The sequence below is a fragment of the Perognathus longimembris genome, chromosome 13, assembly GCF_023159225.1.
Source record: "Perognathus longimembris pacificus isolate PPM17 chromosome 13, ASM2315922v1, whole genome shotgun sequence".
NCBI classification, from domain to species: domain Eukaryota; kingdom Metazoa; phylum Chordata; class Mammalia; order Rodentia; family Heteromyidae; genus Perognathus; species Perognathus longimembris.
Window position 1 is genome coordinate 6,984,339 of NC_063173.1, and position 20,663 is coordinate 7,005,001.

A 20,663-nucleotide genomic window follows, 5' to 3' on the forward strand; every position below is an offset into this window, starting at 1 on the left:
GCCCAGGACTGGCCAAAAAAAAAAAAAAAAAAAAAAAAAAAAAAGTATAGCAATTATGGAAATAATTTACTATTTTAAGAGAATGCTCACAATATAATATTAAATAATGAAAAACCAATTGTCTATACTATTGACTTCTCATTTAATAGAAGAAATACTATGGGTACCTACATTTTTTAGCATGACCGAATTTTTTTCCCTGAAGACACAGATATAGAGAAAACTAAAGAACTTCATAAGGTATCAAAATCTTAACAGGGGTGAACTATGGGTGGAATTACAGGTGAACTTTAGTTTTGAAAATATATCTGCAGCACATAATATTTTTTTTCCAGTCCTGGGGCTTGGACTCAGGGCCTAAGCACTGTCCTTGGCTTCTTTTTGCCTAAGGCTAGCACTCCACCACTTGAGCTACAGCACCACTTCTGGCTTTTTCTATATACACGGTGCTGAGGAATCGAACCCAGGGCTTCAAGTATGCGAGGCAAGCACTCTACCACTAGGCTGTATTCCCATCCCCTTGTGCATGATATTTTTTCCCGAAGCTTAACTGAATAATAAAATTATTTTAATAGTAAAATGCTTGCTTTAACTAAATGGATTCATGATTATCAATTTAGTTCTTTTCTTTATATTTTAAAAATAGAACAAAGTTGAAAACAGAATTTTAAGCCATTGTAACTAAGCACAATAAAATAAAAGTGAATAAAATAATAAAGCATATAAGTGAATAACATAGCTTCAAGTGTGTAAACAGAGCCAGGTTCTAGAATTAGCACATAAAATGAGCTTTGGAGGAAAAGATGTGGGCAAGTAAATATAACAAAACTGTAATAATCTATGTTGACCACTAGCTATTGCCCATGAGTAAAATACAAATCTGTTCAGTCATGAATCTTTAATGCACTGGTACTAACTACTGTACTTTGAGCATTACTCCTAACTCTGAAATTGTTGGAGAATAAAGGTTGGTCTACAATAAATTATACAGAAACTAATTCTAAAATACTATTCCTTGATATTCTTTCCATCTTTCAGAGACTATATGTCTCCTAAATTGGAGAAACAGGTAAGATCAGACTTTTTTTTTATTATTCTCTCAAAGTTACAGCATGACCCACTTGAGTATGAAGCCTAATTTCTAAATAGTGGTTCTAAATATTTTATAAGCATCACAGTACAGGATAAGAGTCTGAGTCAAGCCAAAGAAAAAAACAAAGGAAAAGAATAAATATCTTTGAACAACTTTTTTACAATATGCTTGTTATTAAATAAAACTACTATTGGAATAGATGTCATTCTAGATCCTAATTCATAATTAGTAATAATAACAAAGATCATTAAATGCCCTTATATATAAAGCCCTGTGCTGGTAGTCAACTAGAAATCAAAAACAACTTATTGACCCACTTATAGGCAGAGTGCCAAAGAAACAAGGATAAACTAACACAGACATATTGGGCTCAGATAAACATGAAGACATCCATATCTGTGACAACTAATAATTAAATTGTGTAGGTAACCTACAAAGGCACGGGAAGTGCATGCAATATACCTCCAGACATAAGACACAGCTGAGAAATCTGGGCCTGTGTCCACACAAGACATAGCCACACTGTAAGACTTGTCACAGGGGTGATCAGACAGCTAGTCAGTTGTGAGTTAAGCTCTCTGCTAGGGACACTGAGAATGTCACATTCTCTGACATGAATAACAAATAAGCATCACAGAGTAAGGCAATCCTCTAATTGTGCAGGATGCCATGGAGCCAGGGCAAGGAGAGCTTTTGAGAGCTAAAAGGATCCAAGTGAAGGATGTGCTTGGACCTAAGATGTACAACATTGTATAGGCTTTGTTGGACAGAAAGAGGCAGTGCACCATTAGGAAATGAAAATCCAATGGTCCACTGCAGAAGCCAACGGACTCTTTGATAAATGGGCCAGAACGTAACTACCTTAGGCCTTCTAAGCCTCACAGTCTCTCCTGTGACTGCTCAACTCAGCCTGTGTGGCAGCTACAGACAAGACAGAAATAATTGAGTGTGGCCAGCCCAGTGCATTTTCTATAGATGTATTAACATATACATAAAACTTACTATGCATAATAATGCTTATAGATATCACATAATTTTCACATGTTTGTTTTATTGTTATTCTCTTGACTCTCTTCAATTAAAAAATAAAACGTATCATTCTAATTCCCCAGCTATACCAAAACAGAGAACTGTCAAACTGAATTTAGTCTGCAAGCTATAGTTTGTTGACTCTTCATCTATTTGAAAGTGAAACTACACACACACACACACACACACACACAATGGGTACATACAATATCAAATGACCAAACCAATCATTCAATTCTATCAGAAAAAAATCGTTCCAATCTATTATAAATATCTAAAAATATCTTTCTTTTTTCATCTTAAATGATACTCATAGATGATATCAATATACACATTTAACTTATTATATGGTATCTTAACTGAAGTTGAAAGGAGGAAACAGAACATATATTTTATGAAATCATATATTTTCAACATAACAGTATAAGCCTAAATATATTAAATGATATAACAAAATAGCCAAGTGCTTATATGTTCTGATAATGAAAAAAATATTGGACTTAAGTGGAATAAAGAAATCCAGTATCATTTATTAGAAGAAGCACAGGAAAATAAAAAGCAGGTATATTTGGGATCCTACATTAGGACAGATGGTCAGACACTTTGTGTGATAGGCGATTATCAAGGAGTGTGTGATAGTCACGCAAATGCATTAGGCTGGATTTTCAAGGTTAGTGTCAAAATAATCCCTGTTGTATATAAGGCTTATATTGGAGGAGTTCACAACTGACTTAAGAACCATACAATATAAACACTCATTGACACATACATTTATGCATAAAGAAGTACAACTTTTATATTTTTATGTACCAGTCTAGATAAAACTAAACAAACAAGCTGGGGCATCAGTGGCTCATATCTATAAACCTTGCTACACAGAGGAGGATAAAAAATACAAGGATCATGGTTAAAGGCCGACTAAGGCATGAAAGTTCAGAGGACAACTTTTTAGTCCCCAGCTGAATCCCAATCTGTTTGGGAGCTGAGAGTGGGAATATCACAATTCCAGGTCAGCCTGACAGAAGAAGTCTGCCAGACTCCACCTCAATGCAGGGAAACTAGATGCAGTGTCAAGGGCCTCTTACCTAGCAATGATGGAAAGCCTAAAATAGGTGTGCCACATTCTAGGCATGCACTTGAGTAAAAAGCAAAATCTGTATAAGAATAACTAGTGATAGCTGGATACCAGGGGCTCATACCTATAATCCTGGCTATTCAAGTGTCTGAGATCTGAGGGTCCTGGTTTGAAGCCAGCCTGAGCAGAAAAGTCTCTGAGACTCATTTCTGCTTGGAATTCTCTCTCGTATGAAAGCATTGCTTTTATTTCTAGTACTTCAAAATCCAAAATAAAGATAGAAAATGGACAGTAATAGAAAAGTAGGCATAAATTAAACCAACCAACCTCAGCGTTTGTTGCAAAGTTTAGTGTACATATAGCTGGGACTATATCAGAATATTGAAAACAATAGAACACTCTAAAATATACAGTATCAGGTAATTTTCATAAAATAAGCATATATTTTGTTTCAAGTTTTAAAATTTAATATGTAGTATAAGAATTAAATGGCATAGTTTTAAGTCACTTCATTTTGTAAGATCCTGAAATATAATATTCCAATTTAAAATATTTGGTTTTAGATCCTTTGACTCTCCTACTATAGTTAATGGCAATGTATTCTGTATTTCAAAATAACTAAAAGAATGGATTAGAAATGTTTTCACCAGAAAGAGATGATAAATGTTTTCACTAGAAAGAGATGATAAATAAATTAGCCTGAGCTTCTCAGTCCAGTGTGTGTGTGTGTGTGTGTGTGTGTGTGTGTGTGTGTGTGTGTGTTTGTTGGAACATCACAATGCACATCACAAGTATACACAGTTGTGATTTGTCAGTTAAAGCAAAATTCAATATGAAATTTAAAAGGCAATATAAACAAAACCTCAAATTTGTTCAACTGCACACATGTAGATGAAATCCTCATGTATAGGCCAAAAGGAGTATTGCTATATGGATGAGAGTAACAAGTATCACTAGCAGGATAAAGTACAATTGTTTAACAGTTTACACAAGAATAGCATTCCTATACAATTGAAGGATGATTAAATTCTTGGAAAAACTACGTTGAATTCGAAAACTGAGTTGATTTCATGCTTGGCTAATCATTACCTTGTTTTGGTTTCTCTTCGGGAATGTGATATATGGTGTGATCAGCTATACTGTGTTCACAGAGCAATACTTTGTGTGTGGAACCGCTCTGTCCATCATAGCACACAAGGTGTCCCTGATCCCTGCGTCTAATCACTGTCAATAATAAGGCGAAAACGTCTTCCACTGGCTTTCCTCTCATCACTGTCCTTGAGAATCACTGGACTTAATTCTTTATAAAAATTAGGCTAGTATATGTTTGTTTGTTTGTTTGTTTTGGCATAGAACACAACCATTTGCCTGGCTTGATAATGTTCCGGAAGCTCTCATTCTTCATGGAAATGAGTACGTAGGGGTTGTGGTGGTAGAATGGTAACAGGTATGAATGTGGAGACATGGCCCAATTCTTGCCACTGCACCAATCAGTGATATTTCCTAGACCAGGTTTTCCTTTCAAAACTCCACTTCAGACATAATTATAAAGCATCTAGATATCTTGGGGAATTAAAAGAATGAAACAGGATAGGAATTAAAGAATAAAAATAGATGGTTCCTCACAAGTGAAACAGTATTAGTAATGAGAGAAGAGGGGGTGATGGAGATGGTGACAGCCAGGAGAGCTATTTGATTCTTCGTGGTATTTGATTCTATCTACCTGAGAGAATCCGAAACACTGAGCAATGTGAGGTGATGCTCTTGTACTAAAGAGAGGAACTACAGGTTTCTATTCATTTTATGGATGCATACATACATGTATGTATATATACATATATAATTTATAATATACAGTTCCCAATTCTTTACCAAATGCATTACAAAAGTGAATGCAACCTGCACAAATTTAAGGTAATCAGTTCTTCCTAGGTGTATCTTGCTGCGGTAACACTGTGGGAATAAACTTCACCCACTGATCAAATCAGCATAGCTCTTAACCTTGAGAGAGTGAAGGGATCGTCTGGGGTTCTGATACTTAGTATTAAAGAAACCAGAAAAGTATGCAACATATGGAACACTGAAGATACTACAGTGAGGTGCCATTTGAAACACGTATTTCACATGGAATCCTCCCTTATGGAAGTTCGGGTTCGAATGGGAAATACGGCTGGACTCTGGTGTGAGAGGTGGAAGGGTGGTATTCTGCCTCCTAGGTTACTTCCAAACAGCCCCTTCATAAGACATGGTGGGAAGAACATGGAGGCCTATGAAATGACATTTAATAGTTCTGCCTTTTCCAGTAATGTGACTGGGGGCAAGTTTCCCTTCACCCCAGTTTCCACATCTGCAATCCAGGAAATCTAACAGGCCTTTGTGACTATTATTGGGGGAACTTTAGAAGACCCACAAATGTGCTACTACAGTGCCTCACCCCCCCCACACACACTGCAGACATATTGAGTTCACCTTTGCTCTTTTCTTTTTCTTTCTGCCCTGAGCTTTGGGTCTCCTTTCTTGGTTCTAATGAGAATGCTCTTCTGATGATGGCACCCGGTGCTGTTGGTGCCAAGGTGCTGGCAACGTGGCTTTAGATCACCACAGGAATGCTTAGAACTTGGTTTCTTCTGTGACTTCTGTTTTCCTTAGCCCTGGCATTGCTGGTGTTTCCCAGAAACTAGAAAAATCTTATTCCTGCTTGGTAACGGTCAGGTCGTCTTTCTGGAAGGCGTCAGTCAAAGCACGCAGAACGTTTAAAGGAACTGTCACATTTCTTGCTGAGCATAAATGGAGCTTAGGATTTCAGCCTAGATCTCAAACCTACTTGAACAAACATCCTTTGCACTCAGTTGCTATAAACTGCTCTTTCTGCATTGTGGCACTTACTGAGCACAGCTAAATACTTCAAGCCATTTGTTTTCCTTGGGATTCTACTGAAAAATCTAATATCCCCTTACTAATTAATATAAACTATGGGGATGCTACTTCCTTAAGGCAGTCCTTACTTTGGTGTGCATGTGTGTTTGTGTGTGCATGCATGCATGCACGTGCATGTGCACAGTGGTAAATCTCTGAAACAAACTGAAGGACTAAAGGTCACCTCAACATCAGCATCATGTGATACTATACCAACGATTTCTGGACAGTTGCCTAGCTTAACCTTCATCATTATTACAAAGCTATAAAAAATGCAGTGGACAAACCAGAAATGCCTGTGAAAGAGCACAATGCAGGTGACTAATTTGCTGGATAATAAATCCTTCAAGGTTCAGAAACAAAACTGGATTATCACTGGTAATGAAAAATATTGTCTGTTTCTGTACAATTATGTTCTACATGCCATGCTATAATCTCTGTATGACTGCTTCAAATTCTTACTAAACTTCCCTTCTACACAACTTTCTTATCTCATGTGTTAGAGGGGGAAAATAAACTTGAGAAGTTAAGCAAATGAGGTCACCCAGAGATATGAAGTTCAAATTTAGGATTGTGTGGCAGTAAAGCATAAATCATCTCTAAGGCTTTAAAAGTTGTGTAATGTATCAGTTATCAGACTCACAGAATATTAGGATTGCAAGAGATATGTGACTTGACTTGGGGAGATCAGCAGTCTTAGGGAAGCTGACGCTGAGAAGGGCTCCCTGAGGATGATTTATAGCACATGGAGAGTGGCAAAGAAGATGCACAAGTGTCCCATCCAGGCCCAGCTGGTGATCAGCAGGCTCCCAGGGAGACTGGCCCTCCAGACTCCTGTCAGCATGAGCCTTCCCTGCAGGGCCCACTGTTCTGGAAAGTTCCACTCCAGATTCATTTCTTATGATCCAATTAATAAATCCATTCTAACTTTTTCAATCCAACTTAGTTCAAAGAATATCACCTCTAATGAAGCCCTCAGATAGATTCATTGCTGTTCTCTCCCCTGCTAGTCAAGAATGATGAGTAAAGGAATAAATTAATAATTGCCAACTTTTTCTGTGGGTTTATTCAAATAGTTTGTAGTCTGACTTCCATGGTCCATTTGAACCTTAGGTATGCAAGTTACTACAATACCCACAGCATCCTCTGGAAGTTTGATCCACTACTAAGCTGTGGAGTATAATTCTGTGCATATCTCAAAACATGTGTGCAAAGCTCTAGGCCATTGTATACTGGAAGCCCACATTTTGTTGAGCTGTACTTTGTCTCCACAAAGTATGGCATAGATTACACACTCCACATGTGATAGTCGAGTGAATGAGTGAAGGAAAAATTACACATACCTATCATCTCCTCCCTCCTCATGGCTCCGTGCTTCCTCCCTGGTTCATATGCAATGGGAAGGAATGTCACACAGGCAAAGATGGGGATGTTCTTTCCCAGGGCAATGTAATATGCTCTCCTACCTCTGTGTCATAGGACTCACTTCTGCATGCTACAATTTTCCATTTTCTTATTTCTGATTATGGTTATATGAATTCTGCAGCTCCAAATGGATTGTAAACCTATTTGAGATGAGACAGAAACTGTGTTTTTCAGCCCAGCTAAAGAGCAACATAATGATAGAGTTCTGTTTAGTGCACAGCACCCCAAATAACAGGAGCTTGGCAAAGAGCCTTGGGAGGAAGTCAAATCATTACCATGGGCTTCTATTATAGCAGCCGGAAATCACACTGCTTGTTTCGATGTCATAGCCGATAGCTCTAAGGGCAAGATCCCACTCCCAGACACCTGAGGCACATTCTGTACCATGGGTAGGCTTCTGGCTATTCTAATACGGGCTTTATCAGGGACTCTAATATAGTGACCTAAGCACTCATCCTTGGTTTCATAACACTTTACAGAATATATGTGTAGTTAAAGAGTAGAAAGATGTCAAGGAAGGTTTAGTTCTAACAGACATATGCATACACAAACTTTTACATGTGATGCTATACCTATGCTTACATATATCTGTAAGTGGCATTATTTAATGTAGGCTACAGGCACATCAATAGATGAAAATACAGAAATGCATCTATGTCAGTATTTTTGAGCACCCACTGGAAGTTATGGGAATTTGCTTTATGGAGAAACACTTTATGTGAAGTGAACAAAACAGTCTTTGGAAAAATAAGCTAATATTTTCCCAGTGATGAACTAAGAATAATGCAGATTTTTAACTTTTATATCTGTGTGAATTTATACATGTATCCATGCACATATAATTAAATACACAAGAAGTGTGTTATCATAAGTAAGTAGGCATTAAAATAGATGTGCACATTCACATAAACATATTGAAATTATTCAATTTGATGTATTCTGATGGGCAAACCTGGGGAAGAGACAGGCTAATCCATCTTGCATGGAGCTTCTAAAGATTTGGGTTGACAAAGAGCAGAAGAAAGGTTCAGGTATGGAAAGAATGTCTCATTAAAAACTCTAAAATTCACGGGATAATGTTTAAAAGTCACTATTCTTTCCTGCCAATAATAAAGAATGTGTGAATGAGGGGAAAGTATATGTGTGTGTGTGTGTGTGTGTGTACATGTGTATGTGTGTATCCACATATATCTATCTTGATTGTTCAACTGATTGGTAGATAGGTAGAGATGTATATGTATGTATTGTGCTGCCTTGATTTATTGCTTATTCATATAAACTAGACCTCTATCAGTGCTAGAGGCTAATTGATCCTTTAAAGCATTCAATGGCTATAAGTTCCAAACAAGTAGGAGGCCAATTTAGTTCACAATGGAGGAAGGAACAAGTTTCTTTCCATTAAAAAAAGTCTATCAAGAGTCTTTTCATAATATGGTTATTAAAATTATTAGAGATTTGGGGTTGAGAAATTATTATTTATTAAATGAAAAATGTATTACATCTTATTTCAGAAGAATGATATAAGGCAAGTTTTTTTTCCTCTGTGTAAAAGTAAATAATTTCCACATATGCTAAGTGTTATTAAGTTTGTTTTCCTAGCCTATGTAAAGTCTGAACAGTTAGTGTAATCAAAACAGAAATATAGGTTAAGGAACTTAAACTCAAACTACTGTATTTGTTCAAAAGTATACAGAATCTTCATAATTGTAAGACTGCTTTTTTTTTTTAGCTTGAAATCTATTAATTTAAAGAACAACTTCATTTCTCAAAGCAGGGCACTGTTTCAAGCTAAGCTAGCTTGTAAATCAAGATAGTGAGATGCTCTATTTTTCAAAGAAAAGCTTCTAATTTCACTTTCGTGCATAAAAATCCATACACACCTGGCCATGGATACGGAACTGTATTAAGAGCTAAAGATGTATGACATTCTTGGAAGTACTTTCTAAAAACTATTACTAAAATTAAAATGTCCTCTACACCTCTAAAACATAATCAGATTTTATTCATGATCAATACCCACTTCTCAATTATGCAGAAAACAGCAAAAAATGAGAATATTTCTACAAGCACAGCATTTTTCCTTCCAATGCATGTTTAAGGACAGCCATGGCTCTGTATTTGCGGCAACAACTACAGGTGCATTTTATTTATATTTGTAGCACTTGCAGGAAGTTGTTTGCTCTCCTTTGAGTGGAAGCAGTAGTTATAGAGGAAGAGCAGCTTAGGAATCAAATTAAATAAATATGTGCATATGCCTTAGAAATGCACCATGAAAGATAGTTTTTCACATAATCTTATTGCTTCTCTATGAATAAGAATTCTCTAAGAATATTTCGCTATTTTATTAAATGTAATCACCCTCTACCTTGTTCTCAATTATTGCTTTCATCTTCAAAAATTTTTACTATATTTTATTATTCAATATAATTATTTAATATACTATTTTCTCTTTCAGAGAGCTGACGAGAAACACACTATTTTAAGAGGAACCAGACCAGCATTTCTGTTATGATTCATTCTGTTCTATTGTCCATATTAAAAGAAATAGCACCAGTTTGATTAAGTCATTTTCTTTCTATCCCTCAAAAGAATACTAGTTGTAAAGTTCTAGAGCTGACACGAATGTTCTTTTGCCTTTAAAGAAATAGCACATATTTGGTCAAACCTAACTTTCTTTTCATTCCTCAAAATAATACTAATTTTAATAGAAAAGTCAGTCGTGATTAGAAGGGAAAGTCCTGCTCTACAAGATTGTGATGCAGAAGGAAAAATAAGTCCTCTGAGGATGGGAGAAGTGTGACTTGAGAAAAGTCCCCCAAGTCACCACCACACCAACGTCCTTCCCCACCCCAGGCCAGGGCAGGTGGCAAACCACAGAGCCACCCGTGTGAAGATGCGACTGTTTCCTTTGGGGCCTCACATCTTCCAAGCAGCCAAAGCCCAGTCAGGAGGAGGCGCAGGGCTCAGCAAACTTTCCCATCCATCCTCACCTTGCCCAACTTTCCTAGGCGACCCAGGGAGAGTGAGAAGGAAAAAGCTCACCTGCGTGGCGCCGAACCACCCCTGCGGGCACGCACAGTGCTCCCCACAGGTCCCCTTGCCCTTGGCGCTCGTCTTGGGGGGGCTTTTCCGCACACTGTCCCACAAGGTGACCAGCTTGGTCCTGTTGGAAGCTGGGCCCCCAGGTCCCGAGGAAGGCATGGTGTGAGCACTGTACCCCAGTCCCTGAGGGGTCCTCTGCCAGCCACAGGCACAGGGGCCATCCCTGAGCAGGGTGGGCGCGCTCCGGCCGGCATCCATCCCTTCCGACCCCCGGCTGCAGCTGTGTTGCTTGGGGAGGTAGGCATTCATGCTGCTCTGATGCCTCCTCTTCCTTCTGGTCAGCTCTGTGCACACACGCCAACGTCTCCTGCCTCACACCCCTTTCTTCCAGGCAGTTGTAGAAAAGTCTCTTTTCCCTGTGGATCCCTCCGAGTCTTTGACAGCTGCTAGAAGCAGGGCATCGTGGAGCAGCAGGAGCAGCGAGAGCAGCTCAGAGCAGCATTATCTGCGGGCTGGTAGCTCTTTGTCAATAGATGACTCAACTCACAGAGCAACTTGACAGTATCCCTGCTCTAGGCAGAAGCAATCAATGCTCCACACAGCTGGGCTACAAGACTGTACACAGTGTTACAAGCCCTTTTTGGAAGGAGCCCCACAGTAACGGATGCGCTTCGCAATTTGGCAGCCCCACTTTCTCCTTCTCCTCCCTGACCTACCACACAAAATACAAACCTCAGGAAGGAGGGCTTCTTATCAGACTAGGCAGGACCCTGCTTTCCAGTAACGATGCATATAAGCTGAAACACTAGTGCTTAAGCAATTGGAAAGGATGGGGAAATTAACCTGTAAAGGGCAGTGTCACCATTTATGGAAAGAAAACTTCAAGGTATGTGCCAGAATGCTGACCAGATCAGCACTGAACTAGATGAAAGCCTCAAAATTAACTCTAATAAACATCAGTTTGTTTTGGGAAATGGTTAGGGTCAGAGATTTGTGATCAATCCCCCTTAACATGTTTTTTTAAAAAAAACCCTATTTGAAATAATTTCCTTTCAGCATGCAAACATATATTCTTACGAACAGTTATGAATCGTTTCTCATTCAAAAGAAGGACAATTCTAAAGTCAAAAACTAATGGGTTAGCTTATTTTAAAATAGTCTTTTTCCTTACCCCAAATTATTGTGAGGATTTCCTTTCAAATACTTAACCACAACAAATACATTAACCACAAAGAAAGTCTGCATTTTAAAGTGAAAGATGTAGCCAATTCTGCCATGTAGTCTTTTGGTTTCCAAAGACAGAATGTTCAAAATCTTGCCCTGGGAAAATGAGTGAAATCTATCCAACTGAAAGCAACTGCCTTCCAAAGAGCAAAGGATTGCTTTATTTATTTATTTATTTTTGCAAGCCGTCTGAATCCACTAAGCAAAGGGAGAGGCTCAGGACCACCACACTTAGAATTTTTGTTCTTTCTGGATACATTGCTTACATGTCTTCTTATCACAAATACCCAAGAAATAAGGTTGGGTTGATTGAAAAATAAGTTGCCTTCCATGCAAGGACAGAGATGATGTAATCCTATAATATAATTACTTTAACTACAGACAGTCCAGGATCATCAGATCTGTTCTCTCAGTGGACTGAGCAGAGACTGGGAGAGAACACACCTCATTCCAGCCTCAGTTTAACAAGGCACTTCTTGAACGGTTAAAGGTCAGTATCATGTTCTATTTTTCAACATTGGGGCAACATCTACAAATCCCTGTTAGGTTTTAAAATCCCAAAAGAATGAGAAGAAATGTCTCTCTCCACATGGCTCTTCAAAATGATCCAGACACTTTCAAGGGGTAGGGAAAGCACTTAGCATGCTTTGCTGAAGAATAATGGCTCAGATACATACATTTAAAGGGCAAAATTTAAATTTACCTAGGTTACTGACCCTTTTCCCCTCAAGTACCTAAAATACTGACCTATACATCATAGGAAATTATTTTTTTTGGGGGGGGATACATTTTTGAGGGTAATAAATGTATACTTAATAGATGTACAAATGGTGGAGAAAACATAGGGAATGAAGGAGGTGACTGAAAACTTTTTATCACAATAATTCATTCAGCATTTCTCCCTAAATACAAACTATTCCTTTCTTATTAACTTCACTGCTTGTTTTAAGATGGTGCTTTTTTTTTCTTTAATGGTCAAAATTATGCAGGCTTGATACTGGGCAGAAAAAAAATGGCATAATTTTTTTTCCTACTGAGAGAGAGCCAAGGAGTCAAGATGAATACTTGAAGAGAGTTACATAGAGGTAAATAGATCACCATAGAGGACTCCACCAGAAGACAGAAAATCTTCCTTCCTCCCTTCCATTTTCCTCCCGGACTCCTTTTTATGGTTCAAGAGATAATGCTAGAAAGAACTGTGGGGTTAGATAATGTGCTAGGAAACCTCACACTTGTCACCTGGATGCAGAGCTCTACAGTAGGACTTGACGTGACATGGCAATACCATCCTTCCTAAATGGGGACGACAGGAACAGATGTTTGGTGCTCCTTAATCTTCTCTGAACATCAACGCTTCTCTGGTATCTCAGGCAGATATTGCTCAAAGGCTCATTGGCATATTGAGGGAGCTCATGCCCATTCTCATCCATTTGCCTCTCAAGTATAGGAATCAATCTGCATACAAGTGAGTCAGTGGGCCTCGATCACAACTTGGTCACGATACGTACAGTAGGCCGGAGGACAGAAAGTGCCCGGACTGGGCACTCTGCAAGCTATTACACATCTTCACAGGAACTCCCATCTGTTATGAATGGGTTCCTTGAAATGAGCTCTTTCTTCCCATTACACAGGCCGTGGAATTTCTCTTACCATAACCACAGCAGGTCATTTCTTCGCAAATGTCTTATGCTGCCTAACCAATGTGACTTTCTTCCAAAGATATTGAAGACTGTAATAAATGTTCACGTTGCTTATGAAGAGATGATACAGAAATAATTACTTCAGTTAGCTCATTCCAACTTTCTATCTTCACCTTCCCTCCAAGATTTTTCTTTACAAACAGAACATGTGCCCTTCTCAGTCTGAAGATAGACCACTGAAACAGATGAGTACATCCAACCAGCCCTCCGTACCAGGAGACAGACCCACTAACCATAATCCAATTTAATCAACTCTAATTGGACAATTTCAATAACCATGAGATGTCATGAGATTCTAGAAAAACAGAAATTAATGATGCACAGTGCACATTCTACTCATCATTGTGATTTAACATGGGCAGATGGCACACAGGGCACTGCCCAGATAAGATACATCTTTTTGAACTCTCTTTGACCTGGCAGTTACTCTACAGAGCAACCACTAGTTCTCAAATGAGACTGCAAAGCTAATATTCTGGCTTGATTTGTATAATAAAAATAAATAGCCAAGATGAATCTCTAGATTGTACTTCCTTAAACACTACATACTATTTTTGTCCAGATAAAATGTCCTTAAAACCTTTTATCCATACAGAAATTTTAAATAATGCGAATTGCAAAGAAGAGCAAGGTAATATTAAAGGATGGCGGAAAGAACAGAAGTCTTTTAGCAGCCACAACTGTGGTTAACTGGTAAATAATCAGAGAATGGTATTATTCCTTAGACGCAATTTCTCTTCATTGGAAACAATTAAAATTAGAGCTTTTATAATTGCTAACACATTGACACTCTCTTACATCGATTTGGCCTAGAATTTCACAACATTTACCTTTTGAAAAGAGAGAGTTAAGAATAATTAAAATACTAATTTTAAATCTAAAATTATTTCCGAAGTACTTAAGCAATTGGCTTCAATAATAAATTCCCTGGGACAAAAAGAAGCAGGAATTCAGTGTGAAAAGACAGATATTTACCATTTAATGAAGAATAAAAGAAAAAATGTTTACATGTCCCAAATTGTTACAAACAGCCTTGACTCTATGTAGAGGTTGATGGGGAAAGAGTTCATCTGAGTTAGTGAAAAGACTCAATTACAAAATAATTTTCAGGAAATCTAGAATTATTATATTCTAAGGCACTTAGTAACACTATTACAGAAATCAGAGACACTAATTATGTGACATTTCTTAGAGATTCTGAAAGGAACCCTAGTTCAACACAAAAAGGTAATCACCATGTATCATTTGCATTTTTGAGCAATTGAATCTAAGTGCTAAATTATGTTGCTACAAGAAACTCCTTCTCATCCTTCAAAATGAAACTAAGGTCTCCCTCACCGCATCAGGCCACGCGCTCTAGGATCCGGGTGCCCATCTGTAATAGCTTGCACACTCACCCGCCATGATGACCACCCTAGTGGAAGCAAGTAAAACCTTCTCCTAATGGTGACTTGGCATCCGTCCTGGTGCCAGTTCTGGTCGCACGGAATCAGAGCGATTCCTAAAATTCAACTGTGCTCAGTTGCACCCTGTCTGACATCTGTCAATCACCTCTCACCCACCCGCCCCTATCCGGGTGGCACGCGTGGTCCTGACTCATGCCTTGTCCATGTGATCTGGCTGCTGCTATCCTCACCATTCTGCCCATGCGTCCTCTCCGTGTCAATCACACAGGCATTGAATACCTGCACCCCTCCCCTGGTGGCCATGGAACCTGAGGGTGCTCCTTCCCCACTCCACACTTGCACAGAATTCATTTTTCTGCAGGCTACATTAAAAGGCAACTCCCCAGCCCCTGATATAATCTAAGAAGGGAAGTGGGCTCATTTTTCAACACAGGTCTCAATCCAGTCTCTGTGACTTTGCTCTCAAGAAAATCGCCATCTCTAAGACTCTTGAACTCAGAAACCCAGAGTCCAGGCTGCCCTCTGGAGCTCAACTCCACATTTCACCTTTGCCTGAAAGCATTCCATGCCTGATATTGGCCCCCTGGCCGGGGTAGATCGTGACATCTCGCCATCAATCACTAACTTAACGCCTGTACTTCTACTACAGCACTAACAAAATTGTATTTGAAACAAGAACTGTAGTCTGCCCTGTGCCCTTCTCCTCCAAAGAGAATGCAAGTAATCACTAATAGAGCAGGAAAAGGTTCTCTTGTTTGCATTCGCCTCCTCTGAACTCGAGTAAAGTAACTACTTAATATTCATTAAAATAAATCAAGCAAGAAGAAGACCAAAGTGTCTTATAGCAATCATAGCAATACAGTTCAGGTCTGTGTTCTTCCTCTCAAGTGAAAATGAATAAATGAGCATTTTATTAAAAAAATTAAAACTAATATGTTCTCATAACCATGGTGCTCATGGGACATTTAGTGTGCGTGAGAGGGAGACCCATACCGTACTGTTTCTGAAGAAACACACAACAGGTCATGACACCTGCTATTTATTTTGGAGAGATATTGATTCATAAAATCTGTACTTCCTGACAGCTGTGTTTTTTCTTTGTTTTTAGTGTCTTTCTTTACAGGTAGGTAGTATAAACACTGTTTCCTCAAGTAAATAACCAATCAGTGCTAAAGCAGGAAGAGAATCCCCAACTTCAGCTGTGACAACCACATTTTATCACTTAGTCACATGGTCTAGAAGACACAGTTATTTCAGGACAGGTTAGTGTGAGCTAGAAAACAGAAAGGTCTGTAGGTACCAACTATACCTCTCTACCAATCAAACTTCCATGTTAAGACAAAAAAAAGTATTACTTTCTGTAGCAAGTTTCTTCTTTCAATTTGTAAAATTGTAGTTAAAAAATAAGACACATGAGATCTGCTCTCTCAAATTTCTAAATGTATAAGCAGTATTGTTTCTATAGGCAAATTTACATAACAAATCTCAAAAACTCATTCAGTCTACAGGATTAAAACTTTTTAATCTGTTGATTGCTTTCCCTAAAGCAGTTGGCAACCACTACCCTAGTTTGTTTCTGAGTCTAATTACTTTACATGCCTCTTATACACAAACACATACAGCACATTAGGCTTCCTCTACTTAGTACAACTTCCTGAAGGTTCATCTCTTCAACTATATTGCAGCAAAAGCTGAATAAAGGATACAATTCTATAAGTCAGGTTGTCCATGTACAATTCAACTTGATCAATACCGCCCCTTCCATCATTCTTCCTTCCATATATATACACATACACATGTGCATGTGCATACACATATATGTATGAGTACATACATATATGTATATACACATACATGTATGTGCATGTATAAGCCATATATATACATATACAATATGTATTTGTAATTTATTTATCTCTTCACTGGTGGACAGTTAGTTTATTCCCCTTGGACCTCATAAATAATGCTCAAAGCACATGAGATTGCAAACAAATCTCCAGATCCTCTTTTCAATTCTTTTGAATAAATATTTTGAAATAGGTTTGTTGGATGAAATAATTTCTATGAGGAACTTTCCTATTGTTTTCCATACTGACCAAATCAATTCTACTCCTAGCAAGAATGCACAGAGGTTCAGAATGTTCCACCTTCTTAACAACACTTAGTTCCTGTTTATATGCTAATGCTATTCTAACAGGTGTGCAGTGATAACTCATTGCAGTTTTAATTTGCAGTTTTGGGGTGACTAATGATATTCAGAATAATTTCATTTGTCTTCTAAAATTAATATGTAATTTTTATCAAAATAATGTGTATTCCCAGTGAGTGTGTTTGCTCAAGCACTGGGGCATGAACTCAGCTGAGCTCAGTGCCTGGGCACTGTCCCTTAACATTTGTGCTCAAGCCGGGTGATCTTCCACTTGAATCACAGGTTACCTCTGGCTTTTGGGTGGATAATTAAATGTTCATTTTAAGAAACTTCATTTAAGAAGTTCATTTAAATGTTCAGAGTACATTGAGTTTAATGTTAAGGCTCTTAACATGGGAATGGCGACACTAAACACAGCTTTGTGGATAAATCATTTAATAGACTTTTACTTAGGTCTTAGGAACCTTGGAAAGTTAATTTCACTGTGTAAATTATATTGATTCAAATGGAGGGATGAAATTCTTGACCACATGTTTATGAGCTGAATATGTATAATATCTGCGTGTATTATTCCCAAGCGCTTCTTCCTCATTATTTCCATAGTAAATGCTCTACGGACACTTTTCTGATTGCAAGGCATAGACAAAACACTGTGGGAGTATTATACACCCGTGTGTGTGTGTGTGTGTGTGTGTGTGTGTGTGTGTTGCGCAGGGGAGGAGGCTGTCAGAATGCAGGTATGTGCTTCCTCCACTCTAGGCTTTACTAGGGAAAATGGCATAAATAATAAGACAGGCTAAAATAACATTAGGATGTAGAATCATAATTGAATAAAATAGAGAGGAAAAGAATGAAAGAGAAAGAAGGAAAGGAGGAAGGAAGGAAGGAAGGAAGGAAGGAAGGAAGGAAGGAGGAGGGAAGGAGGGAGGACGGGGAGGGAGGGAAGGAGGGAGGAAGGGAGGAAGGGAGGAAGGGAGGAAGGGAAGAAGGGAAGAAGGGAGGAAGGGAGGAAGGGAGGAAGGGAGGAAGGGAGGAAGGAAGGGAGGAAGGAAGGGAGGAAGGAAGGGAGGAAGGAAGGGAGGAAGGAAGGGAGGAAGGAAGGGAGGAAGGAAGGAAGGAAGGAAGGAGGAAGAAAGGACAGGAAAGAAAAGAGGGAGAGAGGATAGAATCAAGAGGTAGGAAGAAATAAACGAGCAACTGCACACGGAGGAGAAAATCTCTTACAGACCATTTGAACAGTAAACCAAAGTAGATTAAATAAAAATGACATTGTACAATAGTCCTGTCCCTCCACTGAAGCCTCCCTGTAACACAGTCCCTGGACCTTTAAGGCTGTCACACCCAGAATTTGAGAGACAAACACAAGCTGAAACCAGCCTTTCTCTAAAATTCCCAAGGTCTTCATTTTCTGATGAGTGATTTGCAATGAATATTTTCTAAATTTACCAAAAGGTTAAAAATCCTTCCAGGTTAAAAATAAGCCAGACTGTTACTTGTCAGAGATAATTCATCTATAGATTGGCCTAAAGGCAGGGCTCTGGATTAACGGAAGTGACAAGGCCTCCTGCCGCTGAATGTTCGTAGAGACTTGACAAGTTAATCAAGTTTTCCCTAATTGGCTTTGCTTTGGCCAGTATGTTTGAAATTCATATGTAATTAGCCATCACTTCTGTGGTCCCATTTTATTTTGCTTTTATGTACATTCATTTCATTCATTAGAAAGTTATTGAGAGCATATTCTATATCAAGAGTCATGTGAGGGATAAAGAAGTTAACTGTAGACAGGTTACAATTCCAGCAGAGTAGAAAGTCCTTGAAAACACAAGTCTGATGAGAGATAAAATGGAAATCACAGGGAGAACACTTGAGACTTCCCTTCCTATTGAGGAAAATGTGTGGGGCCCATTCTGCTCCTGACCAGGCCCCATTAAGGTGAGTTCTGAAATGTCATATGGGCACACTGTCTTTCTTCTTCAACAGGAACCTAGTGAGGAGCATGGGTCAATCTTTATTTGTAAACTCACTCCCTTCTTCCTGTATTTTCATCATATACTAGTTATTTGGCAGGAAACTTGTTGCAAAGAACTTAGAAAACATGGTACTTGAGTTCAGGAAACAGATTGTAGTTCTAATACTACTCATCCAGGATAAATCCCTAAAACATGATAAATTTTAAGTATTCCATTTGTAAAACTAATGGAATGGACGAATTAATGCGTATTAGGTCACACATGGTGGCTAAAGGCAATACAGTTAACAAAATCCTCTGTCAATATATTTAGAATTACAATGTTTGGTGGTTTGCTATCGAAATAAGGATTTCTCTGGTGTCAGTGGCTCAGGCCTATAATATTAGCTATTCAGGAGGCTGAGATCTAAGGATTGAGGTTCAAAGCCAGCCTGGGCAGGAAAGTCCATAAGACTGTTATCTCCAATTAACCACCAGAAAACCGGAAGTGACACTGTAGCTCAAGTGGTAAAGCACAAGCCTTGAGCAAAAGAGCTCAGGGACAGCATCTAGACCAAGAGTTCAAGCCCCAGGATGGACAAAAGCAACAACAAAAAAAGGAAGGAAGGAAGGGAGGGAGGGAGGGACAGACTTAACACAGCCACGTGGCAAAGAGAGACACACAGATGAATTGCAGGGGGGAGGGGAGGGGCTCATTTTCTCAGTTTTACAAGAAGTCAAGAATGGTTGGCATATCGGGCAGTATGTCTTAGGAGTTAACAGCGGCTTTGAAGTCATTGTCAGATGCTCACAACTCCATCTCTCACACAGCTGAGGACAGGGCCACCTACATTTTTCTAGCAACTTTTTCTTGTGCTCATTTTAGGACTGAGGACATTTTCTTTGCGGCTTAAATATTTGAAATGTGATGAAAATTTTCTTCTCCTTGGGAACATTTTTTTCCACACTTCTGAATGCTTTGTACTGTGATTAAGCTTTGAAATTCTCTTCTCTGGCACAATTTTCCCTGTACTTTTGGAATCTTTGTAATCTTCTCAAACTCTGAATCACATTTCTAAACTTCTTTTCTCCCATTCCTGAGAGATGAGGCATACTCTCTCAAGTCAGTCTTCTGGGTTCACATCCTACCACGAAGCATTACAGACATGAACTTGGACAAGCCACGTGCCACGTGCCTCATTTTTCTTATACTTTCCATCTCATCGTTGTAAGATTCAGTTCTGTGAAGTACCTAACACAGTTGCAGAAACATACCATTCTGTCATTTCTTTTTTTTTTTTTTTTTTGGCCAGTCCTGGGCCTTGGACTCAGGGCCTGAGCACTGTCCCTGGCTTCTTCCCGCTCAAGGCTAGCACTCCGCCACTTGAGCCACAGCGCCGCTTCTGGCCGTTTTCTGTATATGTGGTGCTGGGGAATCGAACCTAGGGCCTCGTGTATCCGAGGCAGGCACTCCTGCCACTAGGCTATATCCCCAGCCCCCATTCTGTCATTTCTATCGATCATTTTCATCCCCCTGTCCATCCTAACTGTTCATTCCAGACTGATATTTAAAACTTGCACACTGTCCATGAACAGACATTCATTAAAGGCCAGGGGATTTCAGTTGGATATCAGGCTTCCATACTAGTACTGCAC

General features: G+C 38.9%; 1 protein-coding gene across 8 annotated transcripts in view; it reads right to left on the minus strand.

The window, feature by feature from the left end:
- Dlg2 (discs large MAGUK scaffold protein 2) overlaps positions 1 to 20,663 on the minus strand; it is a 1,704,707-nt gene that overhangs the window by 658,799 nt on the left and 1,025,245 nt on the right. For 5 of the 8 annotated variants that reach the window (XM_048360016.1, XM_048360015.1, XM_048360013.1 and 2 more), the window contains exon 1: positions 10,581 to 11,046. The exons of the other annotated variants lie outside the window; for them this stretch is intronic. In XM_048360016.1, the coding sequence (XP_048215973.1) occupies positions 10,581 to 10,889 (309 nt within the window). In that variant the 5' untranslated portion in view covers positions 10,890 to 11,046. Of the gene's footprint in view, positions 1 to 10,580; positions 11,047 to 20,663 lie in introns of those variants that run through there. 8 annotated transcript variants of the gene reach the window in all.